General features: G+C 46.4%; 1 protein-coding gene across 16 annotated transcripts in view; it reads right to left on the bottom strand.

The window, feature by feature from the left end:
* nrxn3a (neurexin 3a) overlaps positions 1-17,602 on the bottom strand; it is a 488,613-nt gene that overhangs the window by 314,624 nt on the left and 156,387 nt on the right. For all 16 annotated transcript variants that reach the window (XM_046308247.1, XM_046308250.1, XM_046308262.1 and 13 more), the window contains 3 exons: positions 9,446-9,739; positions 9,095-9,242; positions 7,595-7,978 (listed from right to left, as the gene is read on the bottom strand). In XM_046308247.1, coding sequence (XP_046164203.1) covers positions 7,595-7,978; positions 9,095-9,242; positions 9,446-9,739 — 826 coding nt within the window. The remainder of the gene's footprint in view (positions 1-7,594; positions 7,979-9,094; positions 9,243-9,445; positions 9,740-17,602) is intronic.

The following is a 17,602-nucleotide window of genomic DNA, read 5'->3' as shown; positions in this document are numbered from 1 at the left end:
ACGCAAAGCGAGGTGACCATCTCTGGCGGCGCCATGTCTTCTCTGGGGGAATCATAATTATTTGCATAAATCCAGAGGCCATTTGTTTTGATAACTCCCTCACAAGTGCTCTACACTACAGAAACACTGCAAGCTAAACACTAGTCTGGCTGGTGTTCATCTGAATTAAAGGGTAACTACACACAAAAAAATCTAAATTACTCAGATTTTTTCCAGACCTTAGAAATGGTCCTCTAATGTGGTTTAAGCTTTGTTGTTGGCATAGACATCACATTTTTTTGTTTTTCTATGACAATTTGTGATTTTGAGAGACAAAACCTGAAGAAAAAAAAAAAGCTGTCGTTTTGGTATCAAGTATAGTTATTTTTCTAATTCTGCTCTCTAGAGGATTTTGCAGAAAAAAAACACATGGCAATATGAAATCTGCAATAAATCCATGTCTGCACTTTATGTTTAACAGTCTCTTTCCTTTGCTGTTACGTTAAATCTATCAAGCTCAGTGTAAAAACACAAGGGCATGCTAATGTTGGCTAGTCATTATTTCATTTATTCATTCATTTAAGTCATTTAGCAGACGCTCTTATCCAGAGCGATTATTTGCCTGGTTATGTATGGAATGATGAGACATTATGAGACCCCCCCCAAAAAAATGTTGGTGACCAAATCATATGCTGGTGCCACCAACTGAAAGAGGTAAGGAATGTTTCTGTCGAACCCTGGAGACCCACCGGAAGAGAGCTGGAGATTGAGGGATGAGGAGACGGAAACAGAGAAGAAAGAGCAGTGAAGACACTGGAATGGGCAGAGGAGATGATAAAAGACTGGATAAAGGAATGGGAAGAAGACATTTAGAGGGCATGGAGGGAGATGTTTAGGGGATGAAGGGAGGGATGGAGAGAGGCGCATCCTCCCCCACACGCTCCCGTTCCCCGGGCAACACAGAGAAATTTGTGGTGTTTATGTAACGAACTGGAGGACTGGCTCCGAAACACACGTTCAGCTACACACACACACGTTCAGCTACACACACACACACACACACACACACACACACACACACACACACACACACACACACACACACACACACACACACACACACACACACACACACACACACACACACACACACACACACACACACACACACACACACACACACACACACACACACACAACAAAGGCAGGATTAGGAAGACTGGAATAACACTGCACAAGACTTCTTCAGCCACCAGAAATAAACCTGTATCCAACCAGTATTAAAACAAACATGCCAAGGTTGCTAGGTCTATTATGGCCCTAAACTGGTAAAGGAAGCTTGTCAATGTGTCTGCATGTGCATTCATGCATGTGTGTGTGTGTGTGTGTGCGTGTCTGTGTGCATCCTTGCGCCTTTGTGTGTGCGTCACAGACCCAGATTTATGTGTGGCATGTTTCTCTCTCTTGGGCAGGTCCATTTCCTTTTACAGGGTCGATACACATTGACGAAGCAGTATTTTACCCACTCTACAATGAAGAGACTGCCCTGTTTGTGTCCTACACACACATCAGCTGTGTGGGAATCTTTGGAGCCACAAATAACAATACACAACACCACCAGTCACACCCATATTGACATACCCACATGATCGCTCTCTCTCTCTCTCACACACACACACACACACACACACACACACACACACACACACACACACACACACACACACACACACACACACACACACACACACACACACACACACACACACACACACACACACACACACACACACACACACACACACACACACAATTATCGTTGCCTGATAATAGGTCCATGTAATACATCAGAAAATAACCTTGACACTGAATTACTGTAGATGCTAAAAAGAGGAGAGAGAGAGGGGGGTGGGGGTAGAGGAGGAATAGAGGAGGACAGGGATTACCTCTTCACTTATCACATATCGACTAGCCTGCTCTAGTCACTGAAACAGAGCTGAGGGGATGAACAGATGAAGCAGAGAGAGAAACAGAGAGAGAGTGAGAGATAGAATAAGGCATAGAGACAGAATGAGATGGAGAGAAAGAAAGAGAGTTGAAGAGCAAGATGGAGCAACAGAAATACGGAGAAAGAGGCGGAGATGGTGGGAAAGAGCAAAAGAGAGAGAAATAAAGACAGAGCGAGAAAAGTCTTGAGCGTTAGATGTGTCTCCTTTAGCAATTTCAACTCAACCGCAGTAATCACTTTACCTCAACCCAACTCAAACCAAATCAATTTATTCAAATATTTGCCCTCTTCTCTTTGTCACTTCCTCCCTCTGCAGTGGTTTCTAGTTTTGTCACACAACACATTTCCACAGATGTATGTCAAGTATGTAATTGGCATGCTGTCTGCAGGAATGTCCACCAGAGTTGTTGGCAGATATTTTAATGTTAATTTCTCTACTATAAGCCGCCTTCAATGTCATTTTAGAGAATTTGGCTGTACGTCCAACCAGAGACCACATGTAACCACGCCAGCCCAGGACCTCCACATCCGGCTTCTTCACCTGCTTGATCATCTGAAACTAGCCAACCAGATAGCTGATGACACTGAGGAGCATTAATTAATTGTTTTTTTTACACATTTTTCTCTCCAATTTCGTGGTATCCAATTGGTAGTTACAGTCTTGTCTCCATGCTGCAACTCCCGTACGGACTCGGGAGAGGCAAAGGTCGAGAGCCGTGGGTCCTTCGAAACACAACCCAACCAAGCTGCACTGCTTCTTGACACAATGCCCACTTAACCCGGAAGCCAGCCGCAGCAATGTGTCGGAGGAAACACTGCACACCTGGCGACCATGTCAGCGTGCACTGTGCCCAGCCCACCACAGGAGTCGCTAGTGCGCGATGGGACAAGGACATTCCTGCCGGCCAAACCCTCCCCTAACCCGGACGGCGCTGGGCCAATTGTGCGCCGCCCCATGGGTCTCCCGGTCGCGGCCGGCTGCGACAGAGCCTCTCTAGTGGCACAGCTATCACTGCGATACTGAGGATTATTTATGTCTGTAATAAAGCCCTTTTGCAGGGGAAAAACAAATTATGATTGGCTGGGCCTGGCTCTCCAGTGGGTGGCTGCACCCCTGCCCAGTCATGTGAAATCCATAGATTAGGGCCTAATGAATTTATTTCAATTGACTGATTTCCTTATATGAACTGTAACTCAGTAAAATCGTTGAAATTGCTGCAAGTTGTGTATATATTTTTGTTCAAACTGCAGGATCCGTCAGAGATATATGATCCTCTATAAACTAACCAGAACCAATATACTTTAAAAGCATAGACACAACCTTCTGTTTTTTTTTTTTTTTTTTAAATCAAGCAAAATTACCCAGAATATTCAGAATACTACAGTTAAGAAGTTTAGTCAGCCTTCAAGTAGGCCTTCTATGCAGTGACATGGTTGTTAGCTGTTAGGAAAAGGACAGTGCTGAGTAGAATATTTTGGTAGAGAGAGGTTTATAGAGAAAAATACATATGGGAGATAATGAAAAACAACAAACATTTGTTGTGTAAACTGAGAACGTGTCAGCCTGCTGGTCAGCATATCCCTCACCCTGGTGTAGCCAACGATTTGACAAAACAGGAAACAGGAAGCTGTGGCAGGGGTCATTACTTCAGTCGGACCTTGAGGTGTCATAACCTCTGTCCAATCTGATAACCATCTGACAAATGGTAGCCCTGTGGAGTGGAGGGATGGTGTGTGTGTGTACATAAGTGTGTGTGCATGCTGTCATGACAATGGACGCTTTAGTAAACTAGTTACATTGCATAATTTACCTTCACAATTAAGACATGTATTACTAGAAAAGGGAGAGTACTCACTGGACAGCTAAGGAGAGAAAAGACTGAGACTTTTTCAATATTGTTTCTAACCTGAAATGACTGAAAATAATATTATGTTAATAAACTGACTCATACAGACCTCCCTGCATTTTTCATTTCTTTATGTTCGTATTTCAATAGACCAATATCCCTTACACACTGATTAGAGGTGAACAGTTAGCTTTCATATCTGATTGACCTCTCTCTCGCTTTCCCTCTCTCTCTCTCTCTCTGCCTCTTTTTCCTTCCCACCCCTCTCCCTCTCTCTCTCACACACAAAGTTTTCCTCCAAAGTCAAAATGAGATTAAACTGAAACTGGAGGATGAATAGTGGAACGGAGCTGGATAAAGATGTTATCTCCAAGCCGTTATTAGGTATGGTAAAAGCGTCTGGAATAATTTGTCAAATGCATTAATTGGTTTTCAGGCATGCTTTTGATCAATCCATAGGAAATCTCCTGGAATCTGTTGAAACCCATTGAAATAAGATACTTTTCTGTAACCCCAGGACTTCTCCATGCATGAGTAATAACATACATCACTATCGCTATCTGACAAACTGGGGGAGAAGAGTGTGTGTGTGCATGTGTATGAGTGCGTGAGTCCATATGTGTGTGTGTGTGCGCGTAGGAGCGTGTGTCCATGTGCGTCAATGTGTGTGCTTGGCTGTGTGCATGGAACTGTGATGCTGTTGTGGAGCCATGGGGTCCTGGCCATGGCCTCTCTCTCCCAGGGCCTGGGTTCGGTGACCTTTACAGTGCCTGAGTCAACAGCCATTAACTCCAAGGCTGTAGCCAGCCGACTGTGACATAAAGCTCTAGCACAGGCACTGCTATCGCCTGCCTGGCCTCTGCCTACCCATAACCATTCATAACGTCAACACTGAACACACACACACACACACACACACACACACACACACACACACACACACACACACACACACACACACACACACACACACACACACACACACACACACACACACACACACACACACACACACACACACACACACACACACACACACACGCGCGCGCGCATAACAAAGATAATCGAAGCGGAGGAATGTACCTTCATGTCATGCGTTCTGTTCTAATCAAATTACTGAAGCAAAATATTCTTGTCTTCTTCAACTTTATTACCAGAGTGCTTTGTTCGGTGCCAAAACATTACGGAAGAAAAGCGAATTCCAACGACTTACTTCAAAACAACTTATATTGCACAAGATTGTGTAAACTAAGGTCTAAAAAGACATACCGCTAAACGACATACCCCTCGCACAGCAATCTGTCAGACATCTCCTCTCATTTCTCAGTGTTGGTCATGCAGAATGGATCCGTACCGAATACTTTTCACTGATCTATTGTACTGCAATACGAGCACATACTTAAAGAAACCTACTTATCCTGTGTGTTTTCAGAGGTGTCATATACAGGTGACCTTGTAAACAGGCAGTTCCACAGACTCCGGAACCTTTCATCTACCACGTTAGAATAGATTCCATAATAGATATCGATATGGCCACACAGCTGTAATTCCAACCCTTTCGCTGGTGTTCGCAATAAGTGTTTTCCCTCACAAGTGCAGGTCTTTGCGGGTTGACCCTAAGAATAGCGCCAAAGATGGCCTGATTAAAATATGTGTCTGTAACGGAGGGAGATAAAAGGAGGGAGGGGGGGGATGGAGGGGATCGATAAGTATGTGTTTCCATTAATAAGCAGTAGGTTTGCAGTATAGTGAATTACTGTGGTATATTATCTCCAGTAATGGGTTTGTACTGTATAACCTCTGGCTGTGATTGTGTGATTGGGAGAGAGAGAGACAGAGAGGTCAGAGACTTGACACAGCAAGTAACTATAGGAGTTGATAAAGGTGAGAGCGAGAAAGAGATGGAACATTGTATTGAAACACATGCAACACCCTCAAGTCCTGACAATAAAATAAGGAAAATGGGGGGGGGGGGGGGGGGGGGGGGGGGTGAATAAAAAGTACTGTTTTCTTTTACACTTTGAAAACAAGCGATGCAATTTGGAAACTGGTCATGAAACTTTAAAACCGGATTGCCTTGGGCAGAGTAAAGTTCACAGGAAAAGGGCAGAAACCACATTAATCGTTCAACAGTGTCAACAATACAGCCATCACCACAACCTCCTCTAGAGCCTTAACCTGTCTCTGACACGTGGCGCATGGACAAAGGCCCACTGCCAAAGGCCCACTAATGTTTTAATAAACCATTTCCCAGGAAGAAAACAGTAAATGAGCAGACTAAGTGAAAAATCTGCCAATGTGCCTTTGAGCAAGGCACTTAACCCTAATTGCTCCTGTAGGTCGTTCTGTATTAGAGTGTCTGCTAAATGGCGTAAATGTAAATCAAATCCACACAACAAAACAAGAAAAATACACACAGAGTGCATTCGGAAAGTATTCAGACCCCTTCCCTTTTTCCAAATTTTGTTACATTAAAGCCTTATTCTAAAATAAAAATCGAATCAATCTACACACAATACCCCATAATGACAGAGCACATGTTTTGCACATATATTACAGAAAAAACAGAAATACCTTATTTATATAAGTATTCAAACCCTTTGCTATGAGACTCGAAATCGAGCTCAGGTGCACCCTGTTTCCATTGATCATCCTTGAGGTGTTTCTACAACTTGATTGGAGTCTACCTGTGGTAAACTCAATTAATTGGACATGATTTGGCACACATCTGTCAATATAAGGTCCCACAGTTGACAGTGCATGTCAGAGCAAAAACCAAGCCATATGAGGTCGAAGAAATTGTCAATAGAGCTCCGAGACAGCATTGTGTCGAGGCACAGATCTGGGGAAGGGTACCAAAAAATGTCTGTAGCAATGAAGGTCCCCAAGAACACAGTGGACTCCACCAATCTTAAATAGAAGAAGTTTGGAACCGCCAAGGCTCTTCTAGAGCTGGCTGCCTGGTCAAACTGAGCAATCAGGGAAGAACAGCCTTGGACAGGGAGGTGACCAAGAATCTGATGAGAACTCTGACAGAGCTCCCAGAGATCCACTGTGGAGATGGGAGAACGCTCCAGAAGGACATCCATCTCTGCAGCACTCCACCAATCAGGCATTTATGGTGGAGTGGCAAGACGGAAGCCAACCCTCAGTAAAAAAGGCACATGACAGCCTGCTTGGAGTTTGCCAAAAAGGCAAACAAGATTCTCTGGTCTGATGAAACCAAGATTGAAGTCTTTGGCTTGAATGCCAAGCGTCACGTCTGGAGGAAACCTGGCACCATCACTACGGTGAAGCATGGTAGTTGCAGCATCATGCTGTGAGGATGTTTTTCAGCGGCAGAGACTGGGAGACTAGTCAGGATCGAGGCAAAGATGAACAGAGCAACATACAGAGAGATCTTTGATGAAAATCTGCTCCAGAACGCACAGGACCTCAGACTGGGATGAAGGTTCAGCTTCAAACGACCCTGAGCACACAGCCAAGACAACGCTGGAGTGGCTTCGGGATAAGTCTCTGAATGTCTTTGAGTCCGGACTTGAACCCGATCAAAGATCGCTGCTAAAGATGCTTCAACAAAGTACTGAGTAAATGATGTGAATACTTATGTAAATGTAATATTTCAGTTTTTTATGTATGTAACGTAACAAAATGTGGAAAAAGTCAAGGGGTCTGAATACTTACGAATGCACTGTACACAGTCAGAACACACACCCACAAGCACACATGAAAAACACACAAATCAATCGCTTCCACCTACCTCTCTCGCAGGTGCGTGACCAGTACCCCGTGCCGGTACAATCACATATAAACCGGTTCCATCCCTCCTTACAGACGCCTCTGTTCTTACATGGGTAGCTCTCGCACTGTTTCCCCACCACCTTGTTGCACGACGGCTTGATGCCTGCCCCGTTCTGAGCCTCAGCGATCTGTCGGATGTCCTTACTGCGCCCGTCGATGAACAGGTCGCGCACGCAGCCCACGTAGCCATAGTTGAGCATGGCGGTCCACAGCTCGGTGGGCAGAATGAGGTTGGCACGGTCCGAGGGTAGACCCCCCAGGTACATGTCTCCTTCCAGGTCAAGGATCTCACTCTCACCGCTGGCTGTGAACGGGGTGCGCCGGCTGTTGACTGAGATGGTGCCTGGAGAGGAGGAGGAGATAGCTTTAAACCACAGAATTAAATAGAACATTTTTACGTTGTATGTCTATCATTGTAAGATAAGACAGTGATCCCATGCACAGTAGGGCAGGGGTTTCCAAACTAGCCTCCTCAAACTCAAATCTGGATCTCAATTCCAGTTCCAATGCATTTTCCCCCTCTCGTCAGGGACTGATTTCGACCTGGGACAACAGGTGGGTGTAACTAATTATCTGGCAGAAGAGAAAACCAGCAGGCTCCGGACCTCATAGGGTCAGAAATGAATACCCCTGTTCTAGCCTATGTGGGCCCAATTGGAATCTGTGTGCTCAATAAATACAGTAGCTGTCACCTCGCTTTACTAGGCCAGCGTATCTTTACTTTTCCACACTCATCCACAATGATGGCAGAGTTTTGACGGCTGACAGCCTTTGAGATGCTGAAGATGTTGAGCATAGTATAACATATCGGTTAATCCACTGTCTGTGTAAGGTATTGATACAGGGCACAGGGTTCCCTGATGCTCTCGCTGTCAAATAGAGTCTCACAGCTTAGGGACGATATATGAGCTTTGTGACTATAGTATACCTCAGGGAGAGAGGAAGAGAGGGAGAGAGGGATAGAACAAGAGAGGGAGAGAGAACGGAGAGACAGTGACAGAGCAGACACTGCTGTATGGCAGGCTTATCTCTGCTTCCGTCTCAAGCCAAGCAGCAGAGTGTGTGTGGCCTCTCTGTGTGTCCTTAACTCAGATCCAGAGTGCGATGGGAGAGCTTGAACAGTGTGCATACATGCTTCTGTGTTCGTCTGTGTGTGCGTGTATGTGTGCAGCCATGTGTGTGTGTGTCCATGTGTGTATGGCGGCAGTGGTAGATCAATAGCAGTAATATGTGCTGCAGTGAGTCACCTGGCCATGCCATCCCAGCCTTGTCTAAAAGCCTGTCTGCCCTATGAGACCCTCACAGGCCCAGCACTGGGCAGAGAGTGATACTCACATCAATACAACAACACACACACACAGGCACACACACACACACTCAGAGAGAGTGAGAGAAGGTAGTGTTAGAGAGATGGGGATAGGGGAGTAGAGAGTGGGAGAGGAGGAGAAAGAGGACTCACCTGAACGCCCATCCCTCTGTATGTCCACGTGGTACCAGGCCCCGTCGTTGACCTTGTTCTGGGTGGCTTTGACCTTGATGGTCCCAGAGCCCATGTCTAACAGTAGGTATAGACTGCCATCCAGGAGCTCCACCGCAAAGAAGTCGACCTGAGGGAGATCATCAAGGTGTTTAGTTCATCATAGGGGTACAGCACATATCTTTACAAAACAGGATAAATACATCCAAGATCCTTGAACGCAGATGTTTTGTTTTTTACTTACACTATTGAATGGATTATTTACAGTTTTAGACATAGCTTAAAGGCTAAAGTAAATTGTTTGTTTGATCCATTCATCATTCATTGGCTTACCTTGGTGTTCTTCTGGCTGCGTTGGGCCTCCTTGCGTTCCTGGGGCTTGCCGTGGGTGAACAGGATGAGTCCGTTGGGTTCCGAGGTCCTGAAGTCAAAGGAGATGGAGCCCATTCTCTTGGTGTTCCACTTGGGCAGGCTGATGTAGGCCTCGGGGGTCTCGAAGGAGATAGGGTCCAGGGTGGCCACGTTCTCACACTTGAAGACCACGTCCCCCTGGATCTTCATCTTTGGGTCTACGATGCGGGCCAGACGGGAGAGCTCCAGACGGATATCGTTATTCTTGTAGACCACCTGGACGGAGAGATTGGTAGAAGGGAGACAGAGTTTGTGCTCATTTTCAAGGTATGGTCAAGTAAGTTATTGCAAACCTTTTAACATCAACCTCTGTATCCAGTCTTCATCATTACCTTCACTGTAAAAAAAATAATACCACATTATCATTAACGGATTTAAACAAATATACACTGAGTGTACAAAACATTAAAAACACTAAGAACTCTTTCCATGAAATAGACTGACCAGGTGGACCCAGGTTAAAGCTATGAGGAGACAGGTTAAAGAAGTATTTTTAAGTCTTGAGACATGAGTTGTGTGTGCCATTCAGAGGGTGAATGGGTAAGACAAAAGTTTTAAGTGCCTTTGAGTGGGGTATGGTAGTAGGTGCCGGTTTGAGTGCACTGCAATGCTGCTGCAGTTTCCCGTGTGTGTCAAGAATGGTCCATCAACTTGACAACCGTGGGATTCATCGGAGTCAACATGGGCATCCCTATGGAACGCTTCTAGACCTTGTAGAGTCCATGTCCCGACGAATTGAGGCTGTTCTGAGGGCAAAGGGGGGTGCAACTCAATATTAGGGAGGTGTTCCTAATGTTTTGTACAGTCAGTGTATAATAAAACACTCAAAGATAACAGTTTGTTAATGTCAGACTTTCGGGGTGGTGTGGTCTCTCCAAAATTGCCAGGTAAAGTTCATGTTGATCAGTCAGTCGGCTATATTAATATATCTGTATTAAATACCAATAGGCCAGGGCACACAGACAAACACAATGGCTGTCTCTGGCTGAGGTAATTGACTCTCAGTGGTCTGACATATGCATCAGGGTCTGCTCGTCCTGATAGCAATGCTAATGGTTCCACAAAAGGGTGGGAGACGCAGGAGCGCGCGCACCTTCACAGCTGAGCAGTAGTGCCCACACACACACACACACACACACACACACACACACACACACACACACACACACACACACACACACACACACACACACACACACACACACACACACACACACACACACACACACACACACACACACACACACACACTTGTGGTGGCCCAGCTCTGTTTTAAAGGGGAATTGACTAGCTGGCTGCCCTTGGCTGCTTTGAGAGGCTGATGTAATGCTCTGTCCCTAGACACAGTATGTCTGCCACACATAAACCCAATGATTCTAGGCACCACACCCCCTTAAGAAATATCCAGAACCCTCTTAGAGGGCAACAGGGTTCAATTAAATAGGAAAAAGTTTGTTCATAAACTACAAACCAACCTATTTGGGCATTAGATACTTCATCAGAGAGGTACACCCACCAGTGACAACACTGACAGTTCACTATAGCCAACCTTGCCATTCTGTGAGTGAGTGTCCTTAGCAGAGAAAAACAAAGCCTGAGTTCCACTAAGTGGCCAATCTTTTATCACAGCAGTCTTAATGCTGTCAATAACCCAGAGGACAGAGAGACAGAGGGGGATGTGTGTGTAAATTGAAATCTGCTCAAGTGGAAAATTGAAGCATTTTTTTGTAGTTCTCTGGGCAGAACAGAAGCCCTTCTCTTTTTCTTGGGTAGCCTACTTTGAGCAAAGTATGAACATGCGAACACACCTTTGCACACACACACAAACGGACATGCACGCTCACACACAAACAACCTCTCGCTCTCTGGGTGTGTGAGTGGGTACACAGCTCTCTGTGAGTAGATCGGGGTCTGTGTGAGATTATTGATAATCCGGCAGATTTGACAGTAAATCAACTCATCCCTCTGGTGCCTGAAGGACACGCGACCCACCACCCGACCCACCGACCAGGAGATTATCTTTCTTATTCCTCTCTCTCTAAAGGAGGTCAAGGGCCCGGAGATGTCAAATCCCTGCCTGCCTGCCTGCCTGCCTGCCTGCCTGCCTGCCTGCCTGCCTGCCTGCCTGCCTGCCTGCCTGCTTGCCTGCCTGCCTGCCTGCCTGCCTGCCAGCCAGCCAGCCAGCCAGCCAGCCAGCCAGCCAGCCAGCCAGCCAGCCATGCTTCCATCCTTTCCGGAATCTAGAGGGTTTATCCCAGCGATCATGAATACCATCCTCCTAGGGCGGAAGCTTTACCTAAACAAAACCACACTGAGGTTACAGTTTTACACACCAAACATCCTAGCAACACCAGGAAAACACACTCACTGTATTGGCAGCTAGTTCCAATAATAATAATAATGACTATTAAAGTTATTAATGTACAGTATCACCCAAGGAACTAGAATAATGCTTTTAAAATGTCTTAACATTTACATAACATATTTAGTACTCTTATCCAGAGCGACTTACATGAGCAATTACAGTTAATTGCCTTGCTCAAGGGCACATAAACAGATTTTTCACCTACTCGGCTCAGGGATTTGGACCAGGGACCCTCCGGTTACTGGCCCAACACTCTTAACCATTAGATTGCCTAAGTAGAACCTAAGCAGTGTGCGTGTGTGTGTCAACAAACAGAAATAGCTACACTAAGGACCGTAAACAGTGGCCATTTTGTGGCGACGTTAGCTTAAAGGCTTTAAATTGGTCCAAATTAGCTGCCCTCCCTCAGTCCCCATTCCAGAGGAACATATAGGGACGGAGAGCAGATTACCGTGGCTACGACGCTCAGTCTCATTCAGTCGCCGCTCCTCTATCTCGTAAACACACAAGATAAGTGGTTGTGCCGCTCACGCCTCCACATCCTAATTGAGTTTGTGTAAGTTATGGAATTGCTTCTGTAAGTTAATGCCCAGTATGTTTTTATAAGCAGTCAGACATGACAAAGTCCCTACAGTCATTTCCTAACCAGGGCTGACAGTAAAATACTGCTGAGGCAGACTGTTTCTCTCACTAAGGAGTTGGCAGAACCATAGTGTCTGTCTATTAAGTGTATAGAAAGATAGTGGGATGCAGAGGGATGTGCATGCATGGTGGATATTAAGCTCTGACTTATCTGTCAATACACAGTTCAATGTGGAGATGAATCCGAGCGAAGAATCACAGTAACATGACATTGCTCTAAAATATCATATTTTCTCCATCCCTAGGACCTGTTATAAAGAACTGATGTTCATTAAACAGGGTCTTTGTAAGTCATCCAAATTTGGACTAAAATGACTCCAAGAAGGTATAACTATTGTTGTCTCGGGCAATAAAATGATTCATCTCAAGGAGGGTTTATCCCACAGAAATATTCCAGTAAAATAAGCTAAATAAAATGTCCCATATGCCAGCAGAGCTCCATTATCGATCTTTAGATGAGGCCCACAGACCTCTTCATCTCCTCCTTGGTGCAAGGTTTATATCTGCTGTCCTCCACACCCGAAATTCTATCGATCTCTCCATCCCCCATCCCTTCCCCCTGATTTTCTCTTTCCTAATACACTCATACGTCACTGCCACCGGCCCGGGATTTCATCCCAAAACAAACTCGGCCTTAGCCATTCATCAACGCACTGAGAATGGGGTTTGTTGGAAAACCTTCACATCTCCATGGTAAGAGAGCGTAACCTGAGTTGCTCCGTAAAGAGGCCGTAAGAACAGTGAGCTGTTTAAAGTTGGAGGTGTTGATAGTTGGATCCACGGTCAGATTTGGCTTTACGGCAAAATCCGGACGGTACTATGTCATATGGTCATCTTCAGATTCATTCGGTAGCAACATTATCTCACAAACTCACTGCGACATTTGGTGCAAAACAGTTAGTCTCATGCAGTCAAAAAGAAAACTTTTTTTTCCCCTTCATGAGCCTCAGTTGATAGGAGCCATGACACATTCACTGTAGCTTGTTTAAAGTTTCAGTGGTTGACAGTTGAAAGAGGGGTGAAATGTCATTGTTGTGAGATTAGTTCCGGTCAGAGAACAAACACACACAGATGACACAGGAGCATGAAAAATGCAACTCCACCGCTAACACACTGTATGCCGACACATTCATGGTACACTGCTGTACATAGCCAGATATTATGTAGCCTTAGGTGGGAGCAACATAAGGGGCAGCAGGTAGCCTAGTGGTTAGAGCGTTGGACTAGTAACCGGAAGGTTGCAAGATCAAATCCCCGAGCTGACAAGGTAAAAAATCTGTCGTTCAGCCCCTGATCAAGGCACTGTTCGTTCCTTGGCCGTCATTGAAAATATTGACGTGCCTAGTTAAATAAAGGTTCAAAAAAGAATAATAAGTAATGAGCAGCAGCCAATTGGCAACTCTATGACATAATGAAAATTGACACCCAGCGTCATAACATGTTATGACATGGTCATAATATTTCATAACAGCTGACATAGCCTGCCATGACACATATATTTAGACCTGTTGTGACATATACTGCATTATTTTATGGCTGGTTATGACAACTACAGTTGTGTCAAAATCCACAAAACCTACCACACAAGGCAAAACATTCCATTACACCAGTTATTCCCAAACTGGGGTACACACAATTCCATCGGGTGTATGCCAAATAAAAATGTAAAAATTCACATTTAAATAAAAAATTCTTCACATTTTCAAACAGTCCATTTATATTTTCCAACGGGGCTATACATTTTGGTGAGGTTTTTTCCCTCGTATGAGTAGCCTTGTTTCACGGCCAAAAATAAAATTAAACCATCTTCAGTCGTGGCCAAAAGTTTTGAGAATGACACAAATATTAATTTCCACAAAGTTTGCTGCTTCAGTGTCTTTAGATATTTTTGTCAGATGTTACTATGGAATACTGAAGTATAATTACTGTCATGCCTTGGTCTTAGTATTTTGTGTTTTCTTTATTTGTTTAGTCAGGCCAGGGTGTGACATGGGTTATTGTGGTGTGTTTTTTGTCTTGGAATGTTGTGGGGTGACTAATTAGTCTATGGCTGCCTGAGGCGGTTCTCAATCAGAGTCAGGTGATTTATCGTTGTCTCTGATTGGGAACCATATTTAGGCAGCCATATTCTGTGAGTGTTTTCGTGGGTGATTGTTCCTGTCTATGTATAGTGTTCACCAGATAGGCTGTAGTAGGTTTTCGTGTTTCGTTTGTTGTTTTTGTATATTATGTCATTTCATGTATCGTTGATTCTACATTAAAGAACATGAGTAACCACCACGCTGCAGTTGGGCCGATCCTTATTCTACCTCTTCATCAGAGGAGGAGATAGAAGAACGCCGTTACAGAATCACCCACCACACCCGGACCAAGCGGCGTGGTAACAGGCAGCGACAGCAGGAGCAGCGAAAAGAGGAACGGGCATGGGAGGATGAATTGTTCGGAGAAGGACCCTGGGATCAGCCGGGAGAATATCGCCGCCCCAAAGAATAACTTGAGGCGGAGAAAGCTGAGAGACGCTGGTATGAGGAGAAACAACAGCGGCAGCAGGAGCTACAATATCGGGACTACACTACTTGGGAGGAAATAGACAGGTGGGCGGTCGACCCAGGGAGAGTACCGGAGCCCGCCTGGGATTCGCTGGAGCAGTGCGAAGAGGGTTATAGGAGAATGGAGTTGGAGAGACAAGTCCGACGGCGCAAAAGGAAACCCAAGAGTCAGCCCCAAAAATGTATTGGTGTGGGGGGGCTCAGGGAGAGTGTGGCAGAGTCAGGTGTCAGACCGGAGCCAACTCTCCCTGTTTATCGTGAGGAGCCAAAGAGGAGACCAGAACCAGAGCCGGTGTTAGAGGTGAGCGAAGCAGAGACTGTGAAGGAGTTAATGGGAAAAGTGGAGGAGAGAGTAATGAGGGAGTTGCTAGTATGGTGCTTCAGGTACGATATTCGTCCGACGGAGCGTGTCGGGATTTAATGGCACCTGGGTCAGCGCTCCATACTCGTCCTGAGGTGCGTGTTAGTCGGCTGGTGAAAATTGTGCCAGCCTCACGCACTAGGCCTCCTGTGTACCGACCTAGCCTAGCACGTCCTGTGCCAGCCCTGCTCTCAGGCTCTCCAGTACACCTTCACGGTCCGGTCCATCCTGTGCCACCTTCACATACCAGTCCTCCGGTGGCAGCTCCCCGCACCAGGCTTCCTGTGCATGTCCTCGGTCCAGTACCACAAGTTCCAGCACCACGCACCAGGCCTTCAGTGCGCCTCGCCTGTTCAGCGCAGCCAGCGCTTTCCTCCTCTCCTGCGCTGCCGGAGTCTCCCACTTGTTCAGAGCTTCCAGAGCCTTCCTCCTCTACAGCGCTGCTGGAGTGTCCCGCCTGTTCAGCGCTGTCGGAGCCTTTCTCCTCTCCTGCGCTGCCGGAGTCTCCCGCCTGTTTAGCGCAGCCAGAACCTTCCTCCTCTAAAGCGCTGCCGGAGCCTCCTGCCTGTTCAGCGCAGCCTGAGCTGTCAGCCTGCATGGAGCAGCCTGAGCTGTCAGCCTGCATAGAGCAGCCAGAGCTGTCAGTCTGCATGGAGCGGCCAGAGCTGTCAGTCTGCATGGAGCAGCCAGAGCTGTCAGTCTGCATGGGGCAGCCAGAGCTGCCAGTCTGCATGGAGCAGCCAGAGCTGCCAGTCTGCATGGAGCTGCCAATCTGCATGGAGCAGCCAGAGCAGCAAGATCCGCCAGTCAGCCATGAGGAGAGTGGAGGAGAGAGTAATGAGGGAGTTGCTAGTCAACCAGACTCTTCCAGATCTGCCAGTCAACCAGACTCTTCCAGATCTGCCAGTCAACCAGACTCTTCCAGATCCTCCAGCCAGCCAGGATCTGCCGGAGCCAACTACCTGCCTGAGCTTCCTTTCAGTGCTGAGCTTCCTCTTAGTGCTGAGCTTCCTCTCAGTGCTGGGCTTTCCCTCAGTGCTGGGCTTTCCCTCAGTGCCGGGCTTTCCCTCAGTCCCGAGCTACCCCTCAGTCCCGAGCTGCCCCTCAGTCCCGAGCTGCCCCTCAGTCCCGAGCTGCCCCTCAGTCCCGAGCTGCCCCTCATTCCCGAGCTGCCCCTCAGTCACGAGCTGCCCCTCAGTCACGAGCTGCCCCTCAGTCCAGTGGGGTTCTGGGTGAGGACTACTAGGCCATGGTCGGCGGCGAGGGTGGACTATCCCAGGACGCGAAGGGGAGGAACTAAGACATTTATGGAGTGGGGTCCACGTCCCGAGCCGGAGCCGCCACCATGGACAGACGCCCACCTGGACCCTCCCTATGGTTTTGAGGTGCGTCCGGGAGTCCGCACCTTAGGGGGGGGGTTCTGCCTTGGTCTTAGTATTTTGTGTTTTCTTTATTTGTTTGGTCAGGCCAGGGTGTGACATGGGTTATTGTGGTGTGTTTTTTGTCTTGGGGTGTTGTGGGGTGACTAATTAGTCTATGGCTGCCTGAGGCGGTTCTCAATCAGAGTCAGGTGATTTATCGTTGTCTCTGATTGGGAACCATATTTAGGCAGCCATATTCTGTTTTCTGAGTGTTTTCGTGGGTGATTGTTCCTGTCTCTGTGTAGTGTTCACCAGATAGGCTGTAATAGGTTTTCGCGTTTCGTTTGTTGTTTTTGTATATTATGTTATTTCATGTATCGTCGATTCTACATTAAAGAACATGAGTAACCACCACGCTGCATTTTGGTCCGATCCTTATTCTACCTCTTCATCAGAGGAGGAGATAGAAGAACGCCGTTACAATTACAAGCATTTCATAAGTGTCAAAGGCTTTTATTGACAATTACATGAAGTTGATGCAAAGAGTCAATATTTGCAATGTTGACCTTTCTTTTTAAAGACCTCTGCAATCCATCCTGGCATGCTGTCAATTAACATCTGGGCCACATCCTTACTGATGGCAGCCCATTCTTGCATAATCAATGCTTGGAGTTTGTCAGAATTTGTGGGTTTTTGTTTGTCCGCCCGCCTCTTGAGGATTGACCACAAGTTCTCAATGTGATTAAGGTCTGGGAGATCAGTGTAGACGGCAGCTCCCCTACTGATTAGTTCCAGAGGTAA

This window comes from Oncorhynchus gorbuscha, linkage group LG17, assembly GCF_021184085.1.
Source record: "Oncorhynchus gorbuscha isolate QuinsamMale2020 ecotype Even-year linkage group LG17, OgorEven_v1.0, whole genome shotgun sequence".
Classification (NCBI taxonomy): Eukaryota; Metazoa; Chordata; class Actinopteri; order Salmoniformes; family Salmonidae; genus Oncorhynchus; species Oncorhynchus gorbuscha.
This window is presented reverse-complemented; position numbering and strand designations above follow the sequence as displayed.